General features: G+C 50.0%; 1 protein-coding gene across 1 annotated transcript; it reads right to left on the reverse strand.

Annotated features, from left to right (window-relative positions):
• Positions 1-230: 230 nt before the first annotated feature.
• Positions 231-17,761, reverse strand: IGFBP5 (insulin like growth factor binding protein 5). Its single transcript, XM_042877935.1, has 4 exons — positions 16,451-17,761; positions 1,163-1,389; positions 902-1,021; positions 231-544 (listed from the first exon to the last, which is right to left on the reverse strand). The coding sequence occupies exons 1-4, from the start codon at positions 16,779-16,781 to the stop codon at positions 413-415; spliced, it is 810 nt and encodes a 269-aa protein (XP_042733869.1). The 5' UTR covers positions 16,782-17,761; the 3' UTR covers positions 231-412.
• Positions 17,762-18,325: the final 564 nt, after the last annotated feature.

Below are 18,325 nucleotides of genomic sequence, written 5' to 3' on the forward strand. Positions count from 1 at the left end.
TCTTTCCTTTTTCCTTTTCTCTTTTCTTTTCTTTTCTTCTCTTTTCTTCTCTTTTCTTTTCTTTTCTTTTCTTTTCTTTTCTTTTCTTTTCTTTTCTTTTCTTTTCTTTTCTTTTCTTTTCTTTTCTTTTCTTTTCTTTTCTTTTCTTTTCTTTTCTTTTCTTTTCTTTGTGGTTTTTTTTTTTTTTTAAACTTTTCCTTTCTTCTCTTTTTTTCTTTTCCTTTCTCCTTTTCTTTGTCCCTTATTTATCTTTTTTGTTCTGTTCCTCTCTTTCTCTTTTTTCTTTTCCTCTCTTTTATTCTTCTTACATGAGATGAAAGGAATCGGAGTCCTGGGGCGCAGGGAGGTGCGGAGGGGAGGGTGGAAGGGAGCCTGGGTGGGTGGTGATGGGGCAGAGGGAGGGGATGCGACTTCACTCCACGTTGCTGCTGTCGAATGCGTGACACTGCAGGTCTCCACTCAGGTAGTCAGTCCCTGGCAGCTTCATGCCATATTTGTCCACACACCAACACAGCCCACGCTTCCGTCCCCGGGAGGGCTTGCACTGGGGAGAGACACACAAACGCAGAGATGAGGAGCTTGCCACCACCCTCCAATGCCTCCTTTGTGCTAGGACTGAGGCTCAGCCTCGTGCTTTGCTTCTTTTACTTCATCATCTCCATCTCCCAGCTTGGAGCTCTCCATTTCCTTTTACTCCACCTGCTCCTAGAGGATGCTAGACTCAGGCTGGAGGATGCTCTGAGCCACCAACAAGGCCAACCCCCACCAACCATGCCTGGAGAGGCTTACTGCAATCTTCCCATTAGCCCAGTAGAAGAAAAACCTTAATTCTCTTTATCTGGTTGTGACAGAATAAAGCCTCTCTGTGTGGGGAGCATCCCTGCCTCTGCAGGGCTCTTACCTGCTTCCTCTTGTAGAATCCCTTTCGGTCGCAGTTGGGGAGATGCACAGCACGGGGGACCATCCGCTGGCTGCTTTTCAGCTCCTGCAGGGAGGCCTCCATGTGCCTGCGGCAAGGGCCCTGTGGGGGAGGAATAGAGTATGTTAGGCAGGGAGCCTTGAGCTGTGAACATCCCCTGGTCCCTCCTACCGGTACCCCCTGCCAGAGGCACAAAGCCCTCCCGCAGCCCCCCTTCCATGGGGCAAAGTGGGCAGCACCCACCAGCTCAAACTCTTGCCGGAGCTCGGGGATGACCACGCGGGGATGTGCTGTGTTCTCTGCCATGCCCACAAACTTGGCTAAGGTCAGCTTCTTCCGGCGGTCCTTCTTCAGAGCCTCAGCTTTGAGGTCGGAGAGGCGGCCGTGCTTGGGCCGGTAGGCCTTAGGCGGGTAGGTCTCCTCCGTCATCTCCGATGTGGTCGGCTCCTCATGCTCACGGGATTCCCGTTCTGGAAGGAAAGGGATACAGAACTGTCAGGCCTCCAGCAGATGACAAGGGTTTTGCTTGCCCAATCCTGTGCCTAAAGATGCTCTCCTTGAAAGCCTTTTTCCATCTCCTTCCTATAGCCCTGGTTTTATCCCAAGTTTTTGGGACTTGGTGTGTATTTCATGTGATCCCAAGCTCAGGACAGGAAAGTGTCTTTCTGGGCATGGAGGAGCTGGGGGGTCTTGAATGGGCTCTTACATACAAAGCCATCATGATTCTCAGTGTTTCAGTAGAGAATGACTGGTTATCTGGATGGTTATCCCTCATCCAGAGAGGACCAGAGAGGACACAAAATGTGGGGGAGAAGTCCCTCTTTAGCAATAGCAGGAGGATTAAGTGATAAGCTCACATCTCAACCTTGCAGATGCAAGAACAAAAGCCAGGGATACTCAAAGACGAGATGACTCCAAAGTCAAGGATTATCGATTAGCAAAACTGCCACACTGCTGGACAGACACATTGGCAGTGATGCTGAAGACACTGACCAGAGTCATCAGCCTGCAGTGATGCAGGTAAAGCCAGAGGCAATGCTGCAGAGTAATGTTGCCTGAACACAGCTATCACTGATGATACCAGGGGCAAGGGAGGAACACATTTAGGCTCTGCCCATGGCCCTCTGCACCCCCTCACATCGCCTCAGCATGACCTGTGCCGGATGGATGCAGTCAGGAGCCCTACTCGGATATATATAGGAGAGAGCTGATGACAGTCTAAACTTAGCTGACTTGTGACCTTTAGTACAGCCACCAGAGTGAAAAAGGGCTATATCTGGACTAAATCTGAATACGGTTTAAAGCTCCTGAGGCTGCTGTCTCCCAGCCCATGGTTCCCAGGAGTCCAGTACTGATGCTGCCAGGTTTGTGCTGGGACCAGCAGGCAGGCATGGGAGAAGCCACTGCAGCAGGATGACAGGCACCAGAGAGGCTGAAACAACAAGGAAGACAGGAGTGACCCTGCAGGTGGCTGCCCCACCAGGCTGCATATGGGTGCATGCAACCTGTGGGTGGCCCTGGAGATGGCTGAGGGGACAGGCCAGTCACTGGACTCTGACTTTTCAAAGCTGGCAAGATTTCCATAGACACATATTTACTAAAGCAGCCTCCTTTTTCTTTCTTATTCTTCCACAAGAACAGAGGTTGATCGGCATACCAGACTCAGCACCCTCCAAACTACCCAAAGCAACACAAATGATCCCATCCATCATCTTTGGGACTTGCATGTATATCCAGAACAGGATCCTCTTGCCAATTTGCCCCATGACATTCATGTGCCCATATTTTTGCCTTGTTGAAGGATTTCAAAGTCACTCCTCTATTATAAGGAGATAATGGACAGGGGATAGGGAAGAGATTGATTATATTGGGAATGCACAGAGTGCAATCGAAAAGCACACTTTGCCACAAGATGCTGCTGCAGTCCAAGGTCTGAAAGGAGCCATGAGACACCCTCAGTGAACAAGCCCACCCATAGCAGTGATACACTGCCTCTTCTGTCCCTGGAGCCCCCTGGCACTGCCTGCTAGGGCATATCCCTGAGCTGCCCTTTCGTAGCAGGCAACCCTACAAGAACAAGACAGGTTGCAGCTCATTACCTGTGCAGTAACAAACAAGAGAGGCATGGTTACCTGGACAGCCCTGAAATAACAAACAGGACACAGTAGTGAGGATTCAGAGAAACAGCACAGAGTGTCCAGTCCCCTGGAATCGTGGTGCAGTGGGTGTTTGCAGCAGCTTGTGTCCACTCATATGCTCAGCAACTTGAGCTTCTGCAAACACCTTGTTCCTCTGCTTCCTGCAAGCTGCCAGAAAGCCAGAGTGGGCTGGGAGCCAGGGGCTAATGCGGAGGAGCCCTTTTGGCAAGAACAGATGGGAAGCAAAGGAGCTCTGCACTCTGCAAAGAGCACAAGGGCTGGTGAGCACTGAAAGCTGCCCAGCTCCCACCTGAGATCAGCTCTTCCTGCAGAGCAGAAGCAGCAAATGGAACCGACACCTTTTGACTCCCTTGGAATGCAGACAGTCACGGAGGAAACAACAGTGCCTGGTTTAGGTCTGTATCTCCCAGTGAGAACTCCATAGATGCCTTTTCTCTGCCCTCTGGTGATTTTTAACCTAATTTCCTCCAGCAACAAGGCTGAAGCTCATGCACCTGTCCATCTGTTCCCTAATTGGATACTAACAAGCCAATTTTGACAAATTGAAGGGCAGAGGTCCCTGACATATAAACTCCTGACAAGCTCTGGGCAGATGGTGAGAGACCTTCATGATGTCAACATGAGGGGATTGTCAGAGTTGGGGCAGCACTGGCTACCACCAGTCCCTCCCTTGCCCCTCAGCCATCTGAACCTGCATCAACCTGCAGCCACCCCATGCCACTAGAACCGTGTCAGCATCTCCAAAGAATCGTCCACCAGCCCATCTTTACCTACTGGCTCGTTCCTCAGCCCCTTCTTGCCTACAGCCAGGGCCAACTCCCATCCACCCTGGCAACAGGGGGACAGCCTGTCACCTCCTCACACCTGGCCCCAACCCAGCTACATCTGGTGGCTGGGTTGTGGGCAGGCTGCGTGCAGAGGCAGGGCTACACCTCCCAGCCTCAGCTCCATGGACAGCAGGAGGTGGGTGGGTCTCACCACTGTCATCCCTTCTACACACTCCTCTACACACTTCAGGAGGTCATCATTGCTCAGCAGATGTCCTAGACTCTGTGGCCACACTGAAGAGTGACATTGCTGAGGATACTGACTAGCCTGGAGGTGGAGCTCCAGCTGCAGCCATCTCAAGGGGATGGCGACCCTATGGCTAAGGCAGGAGACTGAACTCAATTCAGAGCCACCTCATGACTTCGTTTCTGGTCCTGGTGCTATGGTACCCATGGAGGAACCAAGGAAAAAACAGAGAACAGCTGGAGACCAACCTGCAGGGCTCCAGCATGCGTCAGGTCAGCAGAAGGGCTGTGTTGCTGATGTCCTAATTTGTACAGGTTCCCATCAGCCCTGGGAGGCAGAATGTAACTTTAGCTGAGTGTGGGCTGTCCCCTGCCCTAGGGGCTGAAGGCTTAGCATCAGGGCTGGCCAGGACAAGTTCTCCAGCAGTCCTTCCCTCCAGGAACTATTTTCACCGTTCCAGTGTAATAGGGACACAGAACAGCAAAATACTGGTCACAGGGAAATAATAAATTTCTTCTGCTGTCCTCGATAGTCGCCGCCTGGGACAGCCTGTGCATCTCCTTACACCAAGCCCCATCCAGCCCCGCCTCTCTCACGCTCCAGAGGTTTTGGACACATGTGAAGCCCACACAGTGTGCGCGTGTGCACGTGGGTGTGTGAGAACACTGCCTCCCTGCCCATTTGCACTGCAGAGCTGAGCAGGAAGTGTTTTCCAAATGACTGGAAGGCTTGAATTTTTGTAACAAATTTCCATTGGTTTCTGGCAGGAAGGTAGGAAAAGTACCTATTGACTGCTGCTGCTAATGATCCGTGCTCAATACATCCACAGGCCACTGCTAGAGAACTTGCTGTCCTGTTCAAAAACTGGAAAAAAAGCCATGTGCGCCTAAGAAGTACAGGCACAACTATTGCCTCCAATCTTTCCCAACAGCCTATTTGATTACTATCATGATTATTACTATTTACAGCACTAACATAATACACCATTTAAATAGGAAGGTGCTAAAGAAAGATACAATGGGGATCTTAGTTAAACTTCAGCATGGGAAAAACAGCATTTCTCCATCTCCATCCTTTCTGCTGTTGCTTCTAGCTGAGCAGCAGAAAGCTGCTTCCCTTGACTGCTTGTGGCTGGGAGAGGAGAAACATTGGTGCTGCCCCTGAAACCAGCATCAACACTTGCAGGTAATGTAAAAGATGTGCCTATTTTTCTTTAGATTGGATTTTATGCAGGAATTCTGGGCTCAGGTCTCTGGCCGGTAATAATTCACTTTGTGTATTTCCCCTGTTTGTCCTGACTCCTGACCCACACTAAAACTTGGGATGGGCAGGCAAGTTCTTCTCCAGCCTGCACTTACATCTTTGACCAAGAGAGGAAAGTAAAAATCCCTCCTTCAGCATACAGGGACAGTGTTTGCATTCCCAATGGGCAGGCAGGAATGGGATGCAGAGCAGGAGGGTCAGCTCATCTTGCACCCTTTGGCAGCCAGAGAGCACAACTGAGCAAAAGCATTGCTGAGCTCCCCAAAGTCCACAAGGACCAGCCCATTCACCACCCTAATAAAGAAAAGCTCATTTACATTCCCACAGCAGGCACAACTTACAGCGTGGTGATGAATGACCCCCAGCCCTGCTTGGATGAGCACAGAGCTGGCTCCGGCACGATGCCCAGGGCTGGGGTCACTGCCATGGACCACCGCCCGGTGAAGTCAGTCAGTGATGTCAGGCGGCCGCGGCGGCCATCCAGCCAAGGAGGAGGAGCAGCCAGGGCCAGGGATGCAGGCTGCAGCCAGTCCCTCCACTAGCCCAGGGTGTTGGCTGCAGGAGAGCCAGCTGCAACACAGCTTGGACTTTTGACGAACTTTTGTGCTTTTGTGGAGATTCAGTGGTGGGTCGGTGTGGGAGCATGCTGGTGAGGCTTGAAGGTGATGAGAGACTGGGAGGAGGCACCACACACTGAGAAGGGCTGGAAAATAGCAGCCTGGCTTGGAAAGGACAACTTCTGCTGATGGCCATCCCACCCCCTCTGAGACCACAACATGTGCAACAGGCATTTACAACAGACCTGACACAGAAGCTTTTGGATGGCTAAACGCCATGTCTTGGTCATTGTGGGGATACTGCACCCTCCAAACTGCAGTAAGCCCCATCATTTGGCTAAGGTTCTGGTTTTAGGGTGGAACATCGCATTTCTGGAGGCCGCAGTCTCTCCTCCTGTGACTCCATTGGTCTCACTTAAGCTGAAGTTAAGAAAGGTAAATCCCATCGCCTCTTCAATATGGGTCTATCTGAGGATTATGATGCACCTCTCATGGGAAGTTGTGCCAAACTGTCTTACATATACAGGTGCACTGTTAAGAAAACCCACACTCTATTTCCTTCCTATTTGGGAATTAGCCAAAGAGCTGCAAAAATAAGCAAATTACCTTTGTGACCTGGTGACTGATGCAAGTAAGTCTTTAGTAGTCAAAACACTGTGAAGCACCCACAAAAAAATCCATAGATCACAGTCCAAAAACTACAGATGCTTTTGAAAAAGAGCTTTGGGATACCTTGGTGCCTTAAATCCCTATGACAGCATGAAGAATGTCTCTAGGACCTCACTTTCTTGTGCTACAGAGACAATATTTAAGAGAAGTCTATGGCCTGGAGGGACCAAGCTCAGGGAGGGGATGGAAAAGCAGCCAGACGGCTAGAAGTACTCAACTCTAGGTTAAGACTTATCTCATTTTATTAAGCTGAGACCCAGCAGGATGCTCAGGAACACCTGAAGAGCCTTGGAGACAGATGGCAAAGGGATGTACTATGCTGGGGCTTTTTTTCTCTCAAGGTATTGCTTGAGCTTTGCTGAAATAGCCTGGAAGACCAGCTCTTTTCTCAGGAGATTAATGTCTCAGCAGAAACCTGTGGATGCAGATTCTGCTGCATCAGCCAGGGCTCACCTGCAGAGCGTGAATATCAGGTGCTTGGGCTGCCCCCAGGTTCACACAGGATTCATGGGAAAGGGAGATCATTGTCCTGATGACCTTGGTGTCCTCACACAAAGCCGGATGGAGAAGAAATGCAGCTCAGCATGTGGGAAGAAGCTCTCAAGGGAACCAGCTTGTGTTTAGTTCTGCTATGGAAGCAGAGGGCCTATCTGTAGGAATGGATCTCCAGGTCAGCACTAGTTCTATGCCCTGCCAGCAAATGCCACGAAGGTGGGAGAGGTAAAGCTCTGGCAGCTAGAAGCATACAGAAGGATCAGTGCAGTTGTGTAACAAATGATACTTCCCTGAGCTGACTTTCCTTGCTGCAGCCACAAAGTAAAACTCCCTGGGAGCAACTCTCCAGAGCAAGTAGAAAAGCAGGTTTAGATATGGGTAGCTCCATGACAACATTTCCTTCCCTACATGTGCTAGCTGTTAGTCCAGCAGGCTCCAAGCATCCACGCTGTGCTCGAAGAGCTGGGCTTGGGTATCAGCTGGTGAGCTGGACAGTTTCTGACCTAACATGCAGAAGCAATGATTGGGGCTCACCAAGAGGTGGTGTCTTTGCTTTGGCTCATTCTTTCCAGAGAGCTCTCAAATCTGACTGAGATCAGTTCTCAACACAGGTTTTAGAGTTTGCACTGTGTATGTAAGGCACACAGAGTTGGGGTGAGGGTTTGTGGTTAACGTCAGTGTGACCAAATTTGTGGTTCACTGTGGCAATCCAATTGTTTCTGGTAAGATGCAACCTAAAATACCTAACAAGTAACTGGGTTAGGAAACTTTTCAGTCTCTTCCTCCTAAAAAATGAATAAACATCCATCTATCTCAATTAAGTAATGTTGATGTGCACCATCTTGAAAATTGCAGGCACTCTGCTTCTAGATAGCTGCTTGTATCAGCCTGACACTTCGTGAACAAAGTTATCTGCCAGGGAACTGAACTGGCAGGTGGAGAGGAAGGAAGTATTTCAGGATCAGATTTACATCAAAAAGCTCCTGTAGCTGATGCACTGATGATAGGAAGATAAAACATATTTCTTTCACATCATCTGGAGTCTGCAGATGTTTCCCATTCCATATGCTGAAGCTGCAGAAGAATCTGAGAAATGAGTTGAAGAATGATCCAGAGAAATCTAAATAAATCATCTTGCAAAAGCATAGTGACCAAGATATACTTTTTCTTCCTGGAAAGGATGAAATCATTGAGTCTTTCTTAGTCTTGTATGCTTTCCAACAAATCCACCCTAGTGGCAGATTCCACTGGTTGCAATAAAGGCACTGAAGAAGATATCATGCTGCCAAGAAACTAAGAGCAGAAAAAGTGGAGAAGGAAAACTCAGGACAGAAGATTGCATGACTGTCTCTGTAACTGATGGTAAAAACCTGGAGAAGCTCCCAACAAACATCATTCAACTGTTTACTGACAGTTTCTCCAAGAGGCTTAGGTGTGGCAAAAAGAAAGGAAATCCCTTCATGAAAAACAAAAGTGCTTTCTCATCTTCTGAATGAAAACAAAAGGGACTGAACTGCTCATCTGGCTACCAGCTGAGACGACCTGAAAAGCAACTGCTGCTGGGGTTTTCTTCCAACCCTTCATACCGCCTTCCTTCATAAGGAAGCCTTTTGCCTCCCTGTAGAAGGAGGTGAAGGTGTGTTTGATGGAATGTGGAGATGCACCTGTTTGAGGTGCTGAATGAGAACTGGTCAAACCCCACAAATATTTCACACGTGCAGCTATGACTGCAACCTCCCGCTGAGCCTGGAAGAGTTTCTAGGACTTCAGCCCGACTTTCACAGCTCTGCCTTAAACCAGATGGAAAAGATCTGTGAGATCATTCATTGCTCATCTCTGTGTCAGCATCAGATGACACATCATCACATGGTTGACGATCACAGTCCGACCTGACTTTTATGAGCTCCAGTGATGAGATTTCCACCTCTGCCCTCAGGCCTCCCTTCTGCTTCCTTAGTGGTCCCTCTGTCAGAAAGCTGGGCTGGGTAGGTCTCGCTATTATTTCATCTCTCCATTCACTTAAGAAGTACCACAAAACATTACCAGAAGTCTGATGTTCACACTCCAGCAATATTGCTAAGAAGAAACTCGCTCAAGCCTGAACTGAACTGCTGCTTTTGCCCCTCCTTGCCATCTCCCTCCCTGCACTGTACTGTGGCGTAACCCAACACACTTCTCTTGGTCTATCAGTATGCAAAGATGCTTTTCAATGTTAAAAAACATCAAGAGTTCCTCAATGCAACAAAGTATACAGGATACAGTATACAGGTCTCCATTTGGGGGTCTGAAACTCAGATCACACTAACAGGTCTTGAGTCTTTCCAGAACCAATTCCCTGCTGCACTTTGCTGTTGTTTTTCCCCACAACTTCAAGCCTCCCTGGCTGTTATAAAATAAAATAACTGAATACTGAAATGGCTATGAAATGATGCAGTAAAATTTCCTCCACTTTTGCTATTTCTTCAGCCACAAATGAAAGGGAATGTTACAGCCACATGGATGTCTATTGTGATTGCTACACGGTTATGAGATTTCCTAATAAAACTTTTTTTTTTTCTCCACTTTTCCTGCATCTCTTTTAAATTAAAAAGTGAAAGCCAGGTTCCATCACCATTCACTGGCTTAATTACTAGGGTTTCATCATTAGTCCAATGCATAACATCTAATTTCTTAAGCAAGAATAATGAAAGGGTCTGTAAATTCAATTATCTTCAGAGGGCAACTTCCATCCAGATTGGAAAAAGAAAATATTTATACTGGTTTTTTTTTTTTTGTTTTTTTTTTAAAAAAAAGACTATAGGACAACTTTGCCCCCAGTATTACCTTTAAGATACATTCCTTCTCTTGTTTAGCTGGAGGATCATTTCCTTAAGTATCTGTCAGGATTTCCTTCTCCCCCTTAAATAGCAACCAGACAAGCTATCTCCATCAACATAACAATTATCTCCATCAGTGTACCAGCTGTGTCCATCCAGCAAGCAAACAAACCAAACTCTGCAATAACAGCCCTCAAGGCGGGCAGCTTGGAATTGCTTTCAAAATGCAATTGGAAATGCTTTCCAATCCTACAACAGCATCTCTAGGTTTTCCTCTTCAGTCTTTCGAAGACTGAGGTAGCTGGCTCCCACGGAGGGGATTAGGTGCCTATGTTGCTCTGGATCTCAGTCATGGGAAAAAGGTACACAGCATCTTTCAGGATCAAGCCTTGCATGGGAATGATGCGCAGCAAGTGGAGCTTGGACTGATGAGCAGTTTGCACACTTGTCCTGGAAACATCATAAGCAGACAGCAGATCCTTCAGAACATGCTGAGAAATAGCTTCCTTGAGAGCAAACTTGCCTACATCAAACCACTGAGAGTCCCAAATTTCTGCGAACACATTATGCTGGCTCCTGCTAGGATTAACTGCGAGCAGGTGGATTGACATAAACACTAAGGGGTCCCCTTAGATCACCACCATCAAAGAACCACTTCAAAAACAACATCTTGCTGAGAGTTGCCTTGGCTACACAGCTGAAGGAGTAGAAAGAGAGTGTTTGGTGGGGGAGCAGTGGGGAGACGACAGGGGATTTCACCACTTTTTCATCAGATGTGATGTGACCCTTCCCAGACAGGCTGACACACAGTGTAACCTGTGCCTGGCAATCTGCAGTAGCATCCCTGGGGCCTGGGACCATGAGCACAGCTGTTCTGTGGCCTCCTGGCCTCCAGCACGTAGCCCTGAGGGCACCCAGCCTGGAGGTTGCCCTCTCCTCCTTACAGCAGAGCATCCTTGTGACTTTTGCTACACCTGTCCTGAGGATAAGCAGATTATACCAATCTTTTTTTTTTTTTTTTAACCTGTAAAAAGCCTCTTTACTACGCAGTTATTATGCAGGCTGCTAGGGAAGCCAAACTCTGTGTCATTTTTGATCTCTGCATGCACCTTATCTTCCTGCTGCTTGCCCCTCCTCAACACTGGAAGTTATTTCTCCTGTCCTCAGTTTGCCACGTCTCACCAAAATTGCCATCTTTTCCCAATTCAGGTTTCATTTCCCAGATTCCCAAAGGCCACATGTTACTACCTTGGCAAAGAGAAGCTTGCGGACTCCCAGCACCAGTCACCACAGCTCCCTGCATATATTCTTCAGTCCTGGCATGGAGCAGGAGATGGATGGATAGCCAGAGAGGATGGACAGCCCTCAGCAAGCCACAGCCTGTCCACACCTTCACTGGGCTATCTCCAGTTACTCAGGCTGTCAGAGTACTTTACACAGACTTAGTCTCTCCAGAAAATACAGCCCACAATTCCAAGCATGGCATGTGAACTCAGATCCATGCAGCTGGCAGAGAACTATCTTGCCTCTATCTCCCCTTACCTCCTGTTGATACGCTCACCTGCTGCATCTCATTGCAGTCCTCAGTGGGAGGAAAGGGTAGGCTGCTCTGTGTGTCAGTATCTGATCTTTATGGCCAAACACCCATGTTCTAGTCATTAAGCAGAACCACGTAAGAGAGATTTATGCGTGCTTCCAGGAAACCATTCTGCCCCCAAAGACAAAAATGCTGCAGACATTAAATGTTTGTGCAGGCATGTGTGGGTGTGTGAACATGGGTACATGTATGTGTATGTTCACATGCGTATCTTCCCTGTGCATAATAACTCTGCTGCTCAGCAGCCCACGTTGAGGGGCAGGTATGCTCAAACCAAGTTCTCCTTTCATTTATGTCTGACCTTGAATTAACACTACAAGGGAAAAAATACAGGCAAGATTTGCCATACTATGGGCTATTATATCTGCCCTGAGTTAGTGCAAGTGAAAAACAAGTCACAACATTTTTCTACGGCTTGTCCTCTGCTGCCGGCCTTCCCAGTTTGGGTGAGGAGCACCGGGAGCCACCACGGCTGTAACAACTTGGCACAGAGCTGTTCAGTGCAGGGAGCAAAGCTCGCAGTGGACGTTAGGAGGAAGCAGAGCACCGTGCTCTGCGTGCAAGTACAGCCGACTCACTGCCTCTCCTCCCTGCTGTACCGACATGCGTGTGCCAAACGTGTGCCAGACACGGGATGCTGGTACGCGAGCACTGACGGCAGGAGGCACACTGCCTGCCTCCAGCATCCCTCCTAGCTGCAGAGGCTCCCATGTAAGGCCAGCCCCAGCACTGCAGGCAGTGGTACAGCTCTGGGCGGGCTCCCTGGGAGCCGGTCCAGGCTGACAGCCGTGCGCGGGAGCTTGGAGGGAGCTTGGAGTCGCTCCATCACTCGCGCACGCACGCACGCACAGAGCCACGTCTCTGCTCCGGTGAACTTTGCTGGCACCAGGCAGGAATTTCGTTTGGATCAGCTACTTAATATTCTTGCTTCTTCCTTAGAAACCAGGCTGCCGAAAAGACTCTCCAGCCAAGGCCCCTCCTTTCCTGTTTGAACCACCCCTTGCTCCCACCCCCATACATGCACACCACAGAAACCCAGCTTTCTTGCTGGCACCTGATGGATTTTACCTTTTTTTTTTTTTTTTTTTTTTTTTTTTTTAATATATTGATATTGTTGTTGAAACTTCAGATGAGAAGAAAAATGGGGTTTTTCCTGTTTTGGACAGGAGGCTTTGCAGGCCTGTTCTGTAGCTTTTGCCTTGACAGGTCGGAAGCTCTTTGCACAAAGGATCCTGTGCTTGGCTCTGCACCCCAATCCCATAGCTGCTGCCCACCTCAAAACCCTATATCCACATCCTGCATCTCCGAGCCAAGGGAGGAGGAAGAGAAGCGGGGTGGGGAACGTGTCAGGCTGGATGAGGGACTGCACCCAATGCAAGCTGCAGAAAACCTGGGCTCTGCAGCCCTCCTCCTCCTCCTGCTTCCAGCTGACGCAGCAAAGACAATTTTCTTAGCGCTAATTCTGCACCCCCCCCCTCCCTTCCCCTCCTGGTTATCATTGGCTCACGGTTTCGTGGGGAAACTTGCCAAGTCTCGCTTGCTTTCTAGAAAGCGAAGGAACGGCAGAGGAGAAGGAAATATTTGACAACCTTTGTTTTTCCAGCAGCCCGTTTGGGGCGGCAGGCTGTGCTCGGTGCCCCGTGCTCCCGGCGCTCGGCCTGACCTTGCTGTGTCAGCAGGAGGAAGTCTGGCGGGAGCACAGGGCAGCGGAATGGAAAGACGTGGTGAGTTTCAAACAAAACCTAAACCAAACAGAGCAAACCCAGAATCCTGAAGCTTGTGCCATAAATGAAGCTCATTCATGGTTTTTCTTTCTTTCTTTCTTTCTTTTTTTTTTTTTAAAACCAGGAACATCAATTACAGCACAGCAGTGGTGTTTGGCTTTCGGTAAAGGACAGTGTCTGGCTGCTGTGCCAGCCAGGACTACAGGGACTGTCCTGTCACTACCTACACATCAGCCTACTTAAAACAAGCATTACCAAAGCCCTTTAATCCTACATTTGCTTTCATTTCCGACCCATTTGCCAGCCAGCAGCACATCCTGCATAGCGTTTCTCAGCACCACTGTGCCCAGCTCACAGAAGAGGAAACTGAGGCACAGTGCCCAGGAGCATCCTGTCCCCACGCAAAACATCTGCTCAGCTGCAGAGCCAAGCCTGGCCTCCAGCACTGTTCTCCTTGTGCCTCTACCTTGGCTATAAGGAGGAAAGCATCTGTGATTTTCAGCTCAGCCAGCACGAGCGCAGAAATAGATAGAAATGCAGTTAGATCTTGTCCTTGCCACTGTCCCGTAGTTCATTCTGCAGAGTGCTGATTCTTTCTCAGCATTTCACAGCTCAGGGCCAATTTTGGTCACTGATAAATCGGAGGGCCCAGCCAGCTCCCCCAGCACACAGTCCTCGTGCTGCTGGCCAAACTGGCAGAGGCCAGAGCGTTCAAGTCAAACTTCATTTCTTTCCTTGCCCCGTTGCTTAGGAACACGCCTATGAAAATATACTTTGTTCTCACACACTACCAGCCGAATGCCAAGAGAGTTTTTTCCTTCTCCCATCCTCAGGAATTCCTGATTTATTTTTTATTTGTATTTTTTTTTTAATTTTTGGCAAAGCTGGGGAGAAACCTGCCACTCTGCCTCTTGCAAAGCGTCCCCCACTGGAGCTCAACCAAAACCCACTGAAATGAGCCCCTGTGGCACTCGGGTACAAACTCAAAGCTCAAGTAGTGCCAGCAGTGGTTTTGCAACAAACCTGCACCCTCTGTCCTACTGCCCTCTGTGTTTCTTCTGAGGGTGCTCCCACCCCAAGCTAACCAAAAGCAGCAATGTTACCAGGAGACCAGGCACGTTCTGCATGCAGAGCATCCGCTAAAGGACCAGACTCCTCGGGCAGGTGGAACTTAAGGAGATTCATGTAAGAAGCTAAGAGACAAAGGTTTGTTCGGTATTTCAGACTGCAGAGGGCATGCTGGCTATGTGTACAAGGCTCAGCTCTGCCCTCACTACAGGGCTTGCTGTCCCAACCACACTGCCTCGCAGACATACAACTGAGGGAAATAAACCCGGCGGGTGACACGCTGCGGGATGCTCTGCATAGCTCATCTGGGAGCGGGTTCTCAGCTACCTCCTGCACTTCAGGATGGGAAAAGGGCTCCTGGCTTCCTGCTCTGCTCCCCACACGTCCCATGGCTCCTGCTTCGTCCAGGTCCCCTGCAGAAGGCTGAGCTCAGCTTTGCTATTTCTGGTCAGTTTTAGGGGAGGATAGACACTTTTTGTCATTTGATGCAAGGAAAGTGATATGTTGATATATATACACACACACACACAGAAATTGTGTTTGCTCTGAAGGATGGCGCATAACAGCACAAGTAGCAATAAGGAAAAAATACTAAATGCATCAAGATTTATTAGGTGCTGGAAAGAAGTGGACTCTCATTGTGCTGGTATAAGCAGCAGCTTGCTAACAAGCAAAAATGATGTTTTCCTGGGCCAAAAAGACTTGGGGAGCCTTGGTTCTGCTTTTTTTTTTTTTTTTGCCAAGTGGTTTCCTGGGTCCCTTTGACCCCTCCCTGCCCTCCTGTATGCCATGGCAGAAACACAGAAGTGTTTCACAGGGGGAACCAACCCTGAAGCAGCCACAGATCCTGCAGTGGGAGTGCAGCAAGCGTCCAAGTGAAGCAGCACTTGCGTTCGTGCTTTTGTCACGTGCAAGGTGCAAACATTTCAGCTTGGCTTTGCAGTAGTGCTACCGTGCCAGCCTTCATACTTGCTTTTAATGTGTTCTTTCTGGCTGTTAGCTACACTGTCATTCTTTTTTGCATTCAGATTCCCTGTTCCTAATGCACCTGCTCTTTTCACCTCCCAGTGCTAAAGCCCTTTGCCCAACAAAGATGCCCAGCAGCAGGCAGCCAGGAGCAGGCTGCAACAAGGTGAAAGAGAAAGTCTGAATGCCAAAGCAGGAGGGTTTGAGGGATGCAATGATCCCCTGGAGCTCAAGCTGCAGAGCCCATAAGCAAGGTGGAGAGAAAGGAGGTCAGGGAGAGGGCAAGGATGGAGATGAAGGAAAGGTGGAAAGGATTCAGCTGGGAAAGGACTCAGATGCAGATGCAGCTGGGAAGTGGGGAAAGAAAACTCTCCTAGGAATGGGTCAACCCAGAGGCAGGGGGATGTGAGATGATGCAACAGGAGATTCAGCCAGGGCATGGATGGGAAAGATGGGTAAAGTGGTCTGAAGGAATGGAAGGGCAGCTGAAAGGATGGAAAAAGAGCTGGGGGGGGGGGGGGGGGGGGGGGGAAGAGCAGTGGGAATGATGAGAAAGTAGCTGAGAAAGCAGTTAAGCAGTAGGAGGATGGCACAACAACCAAGGGAAGTTGCAGTGGTGGAGAGCAGCTGGAAAGCTGGAAAAGCAACTGGGGGCTTGGGAGGCAGCCGACAGAGGAGTGGGGAGAGGAAGGGATGAGGAAATAGCATAAGTAAATAAATAAGGATGTAAGAGCTGCCAGGGGATGTGAGAAAGAGAGGGAGAAGAAGGGCGGAAGGATGGCAGTGCGACTGAAAGGGTGGCAAAGCAGCTGGTGGTGGTGGTGATGGTGGTGGAGGGGGATGGAAGAACATGGTGGGGAGGGGGAAAGGAAGAGCAGCTGGGGATGGAAAGAGAACAGAAGGACGGCACACAGCTGGAAAGATGGAAAAGCGAGCGAGGGCACAGAAGAGCACCTGGAACGCTGGAAAATGCAGCCGGAAGGATGGGAAAGCGGCCGGCGGGGGCAGGGAAGAGCAACCGGAGGGAGGGAGTGGAAAAGCAAGCGGAAAGCTGGAAAGGGAGCAGCCGGGAGGGCGGAAAAGCAAAGCGGGAGGGTGCGGAAGCGCTCCCGGAAGAGGGAAAGGCAGGCGGGGATGGAGGGGAGGGGGGCAGCGGGAGGATGGGCGCAGAGGAGAGCGGCTGTTCGGCCGCGGGGCACTCACCGGCCTTGGCTTGCTCGCGGTAGCTCTTCTCGCTGAGGCAGACGGCGGTGCCGTGGAGCAGGGCGTGCAGTGGCTTCTCCTCGCCCTGGCGGGGCAGGCAGCGGAGCCCTCGGGCGCAGCGCTCGGTGTAGACGCCGCAGGGCTGCCCGGCGGGCAGGGCGCAGGTGAGGCAGCAGCCGCAGCCCGGTTCCTTCACCAGCTCGCAGCCCAGCGGCGGCGGAGGGCAGAGCGACAGAGCTTTGCCGTCGCATGGTTCGCACTGAACGAAGGAACCCAGGCACCGCGAGAGCCCCGGGCAGGCGCCCAGCAGCACCAGGAGCCGCAGCAGCATCGCGGCGGGGGGATGGATGCTGCGGGACGGGGCGCGGGGCTGCCGCCGGCGGGGGCGGGGGACGTCTGCTTCCCGCTTGGCCCCTCCGGGAGAGGGGGAGGAAAAAGAAAAAAAAAGAAAACTAGAGAATTTAAAAAAGAAAAGCGGCTGAAAGCGCAGCCCCTGTTTGCGGGCACCCCAGGCTGAGGGTTATTCTCGGGGTGCGAGAGTCTCCCGCTTTTCTTTTGGCTGTGAGAGAGGGTCTAGGTTTGCTTTGTCTTTTTCTTTCTTTTTTCGCCTGGAACTGGGGACTTGCACGGCGATCCGCGGGAGCGCAGAAAGAGAAAGGGAGGGGAGGAGGAGGGAAAGGGAGAGAAGGTTGCACGGGGAGCTGCAGCCTACAGGTTGCAGGGGTTGGGGAGTGGGATGGGACCGCACACACACACACAAGCACACGCACCCAAAGGGATGGGAGGAGGAAGGTTGGGAAGGGAGCAAAGTTCCTTGAAACCCAGCGTCCTGCTCTTATGGCATCAAAGCAGTCAAGAGGGGGGAAAAAAAAAAAAGAAAAGAAAAGCGCAGGAGAAGGAAGAGGGGATGCAAAGCTCCCCTTCCCTCCCCCTTCTTCTGCAGGAGGAGAAGTCTCTCCCGACGCAGCGAGCTGCTGGGAAGCGTGGTATGAAGCAAAGTGGTGTTTCGATCGGTTCTGTTCAACCCTCTCGCTTTCCTCTTCCAAGGTTTGAAAAATAAAAAAAATTAAAAAATAAAAAAAAAGTGGAGAAAGAGAAAAAGCCCCCCAAAATGGCAAAAAGAAAAAAAAAAAAAAAGGAAAAAAGAAGTTTTCTGCAAAATTGAAGTGTTTGGTTGGAAAGTCTGCAGAGGAGCGGTAAAAAACGGGGAGAAAGAGGGAAGAAAAAAAAAAAAAAGGAAAATGGAAAAAAAAAATCCACTTTGTAGATCTCCCAACACTTTTCCCCTGGAGAAGTTTCTAAAGAGACTGAATACTGCAGAACAGGCTGTCTTTTAAATAGACTGCCCCTGGCTGCCTGCCAGCCCCTAGCTGCAATTTGAGATCCCAATGACACCTCAGCTTGACTGGGTGCCAGCAGCCAGGGCCCTATCAGTACACACTCGAGCCGGTGGGGGTGGGGTGTGCAGCTTCTGACTTCTGGGCTTCAAACCCCGGGCAGTGATCAAGGATAATATTATGAGGAGAGACAAGGGGAGGAGGAGGGGGAAGGGGAAGGCGAGGATTGGGAGGGGAGAGGCAGGGGGAAAAAATAGTTGGGATCTGTACAGTTTTAAATATATATATATTTAAATATATATGTGAATATATAAAAGGAGAAAAATGGTTGCAATTGGGTTGCAGGGCATCTGGGTGGGAGAACTGTGAGTTTAGGGAGGTAGGAGGACATTGCATCTGCAGGGTGCTATTGAGACTGATTGCAGTCTTGCTGGTGAGATGGGGATTCCTGTGCCCTGCCCAGGACCTGCAGAAAGTGGGGGGACCCTGAGCACCCCTCGGCTCCTAAGGTGAGCACAGCAGGGAGATGGCTGGATGT

The sequence above is a fragment of the Lagopus leucura genome, unplaced genomic scaffold (assembly GCF_019238085.1).
Source record: "Lagopus leucura isolate 7727_CA_CO unplaced genomic scaffold, USGS_WTPT01 Super-Scaffold_100019, whole genome shotgun sequence".
In the NCBI taxonomy this organism is placed as follows: domain Eukaryota; kingdom Metazoa; phylum Chordata; class Aves; order Galliformes; family Phasianidae; genus Lagopus; species Lagopus leucura.

What these genes read in the sequence shown, in the direction of transcription:
- IGFBP5 (XM_042877935.1), bottom strand. Translation starts at nt 16,781, where the DNA reads ATGCTGCTGCGGCTCCTGGTGCTGCTGGGCGCCTGCCCGGGGCTCTCG. An exon ending in CCGCGAGCAAGCCAAGGCCG is followed by an intron (nt 1,390 to 16,450) that starts GTGAGTGCCCCG and finishes CTTTCCTTCCAG; the next exon opens with AACGGGAATCCCGTGAGCAT. An exon ending in TCCGGCAAGAGTTTGAGCTG is followed by an intron (nt 1,022 to 1,162) that starts GTGGGTGCTGCC and finishes CCTCCCCCACAG; the next exon opens with GGCCCTTGCCGCAGGCACAT.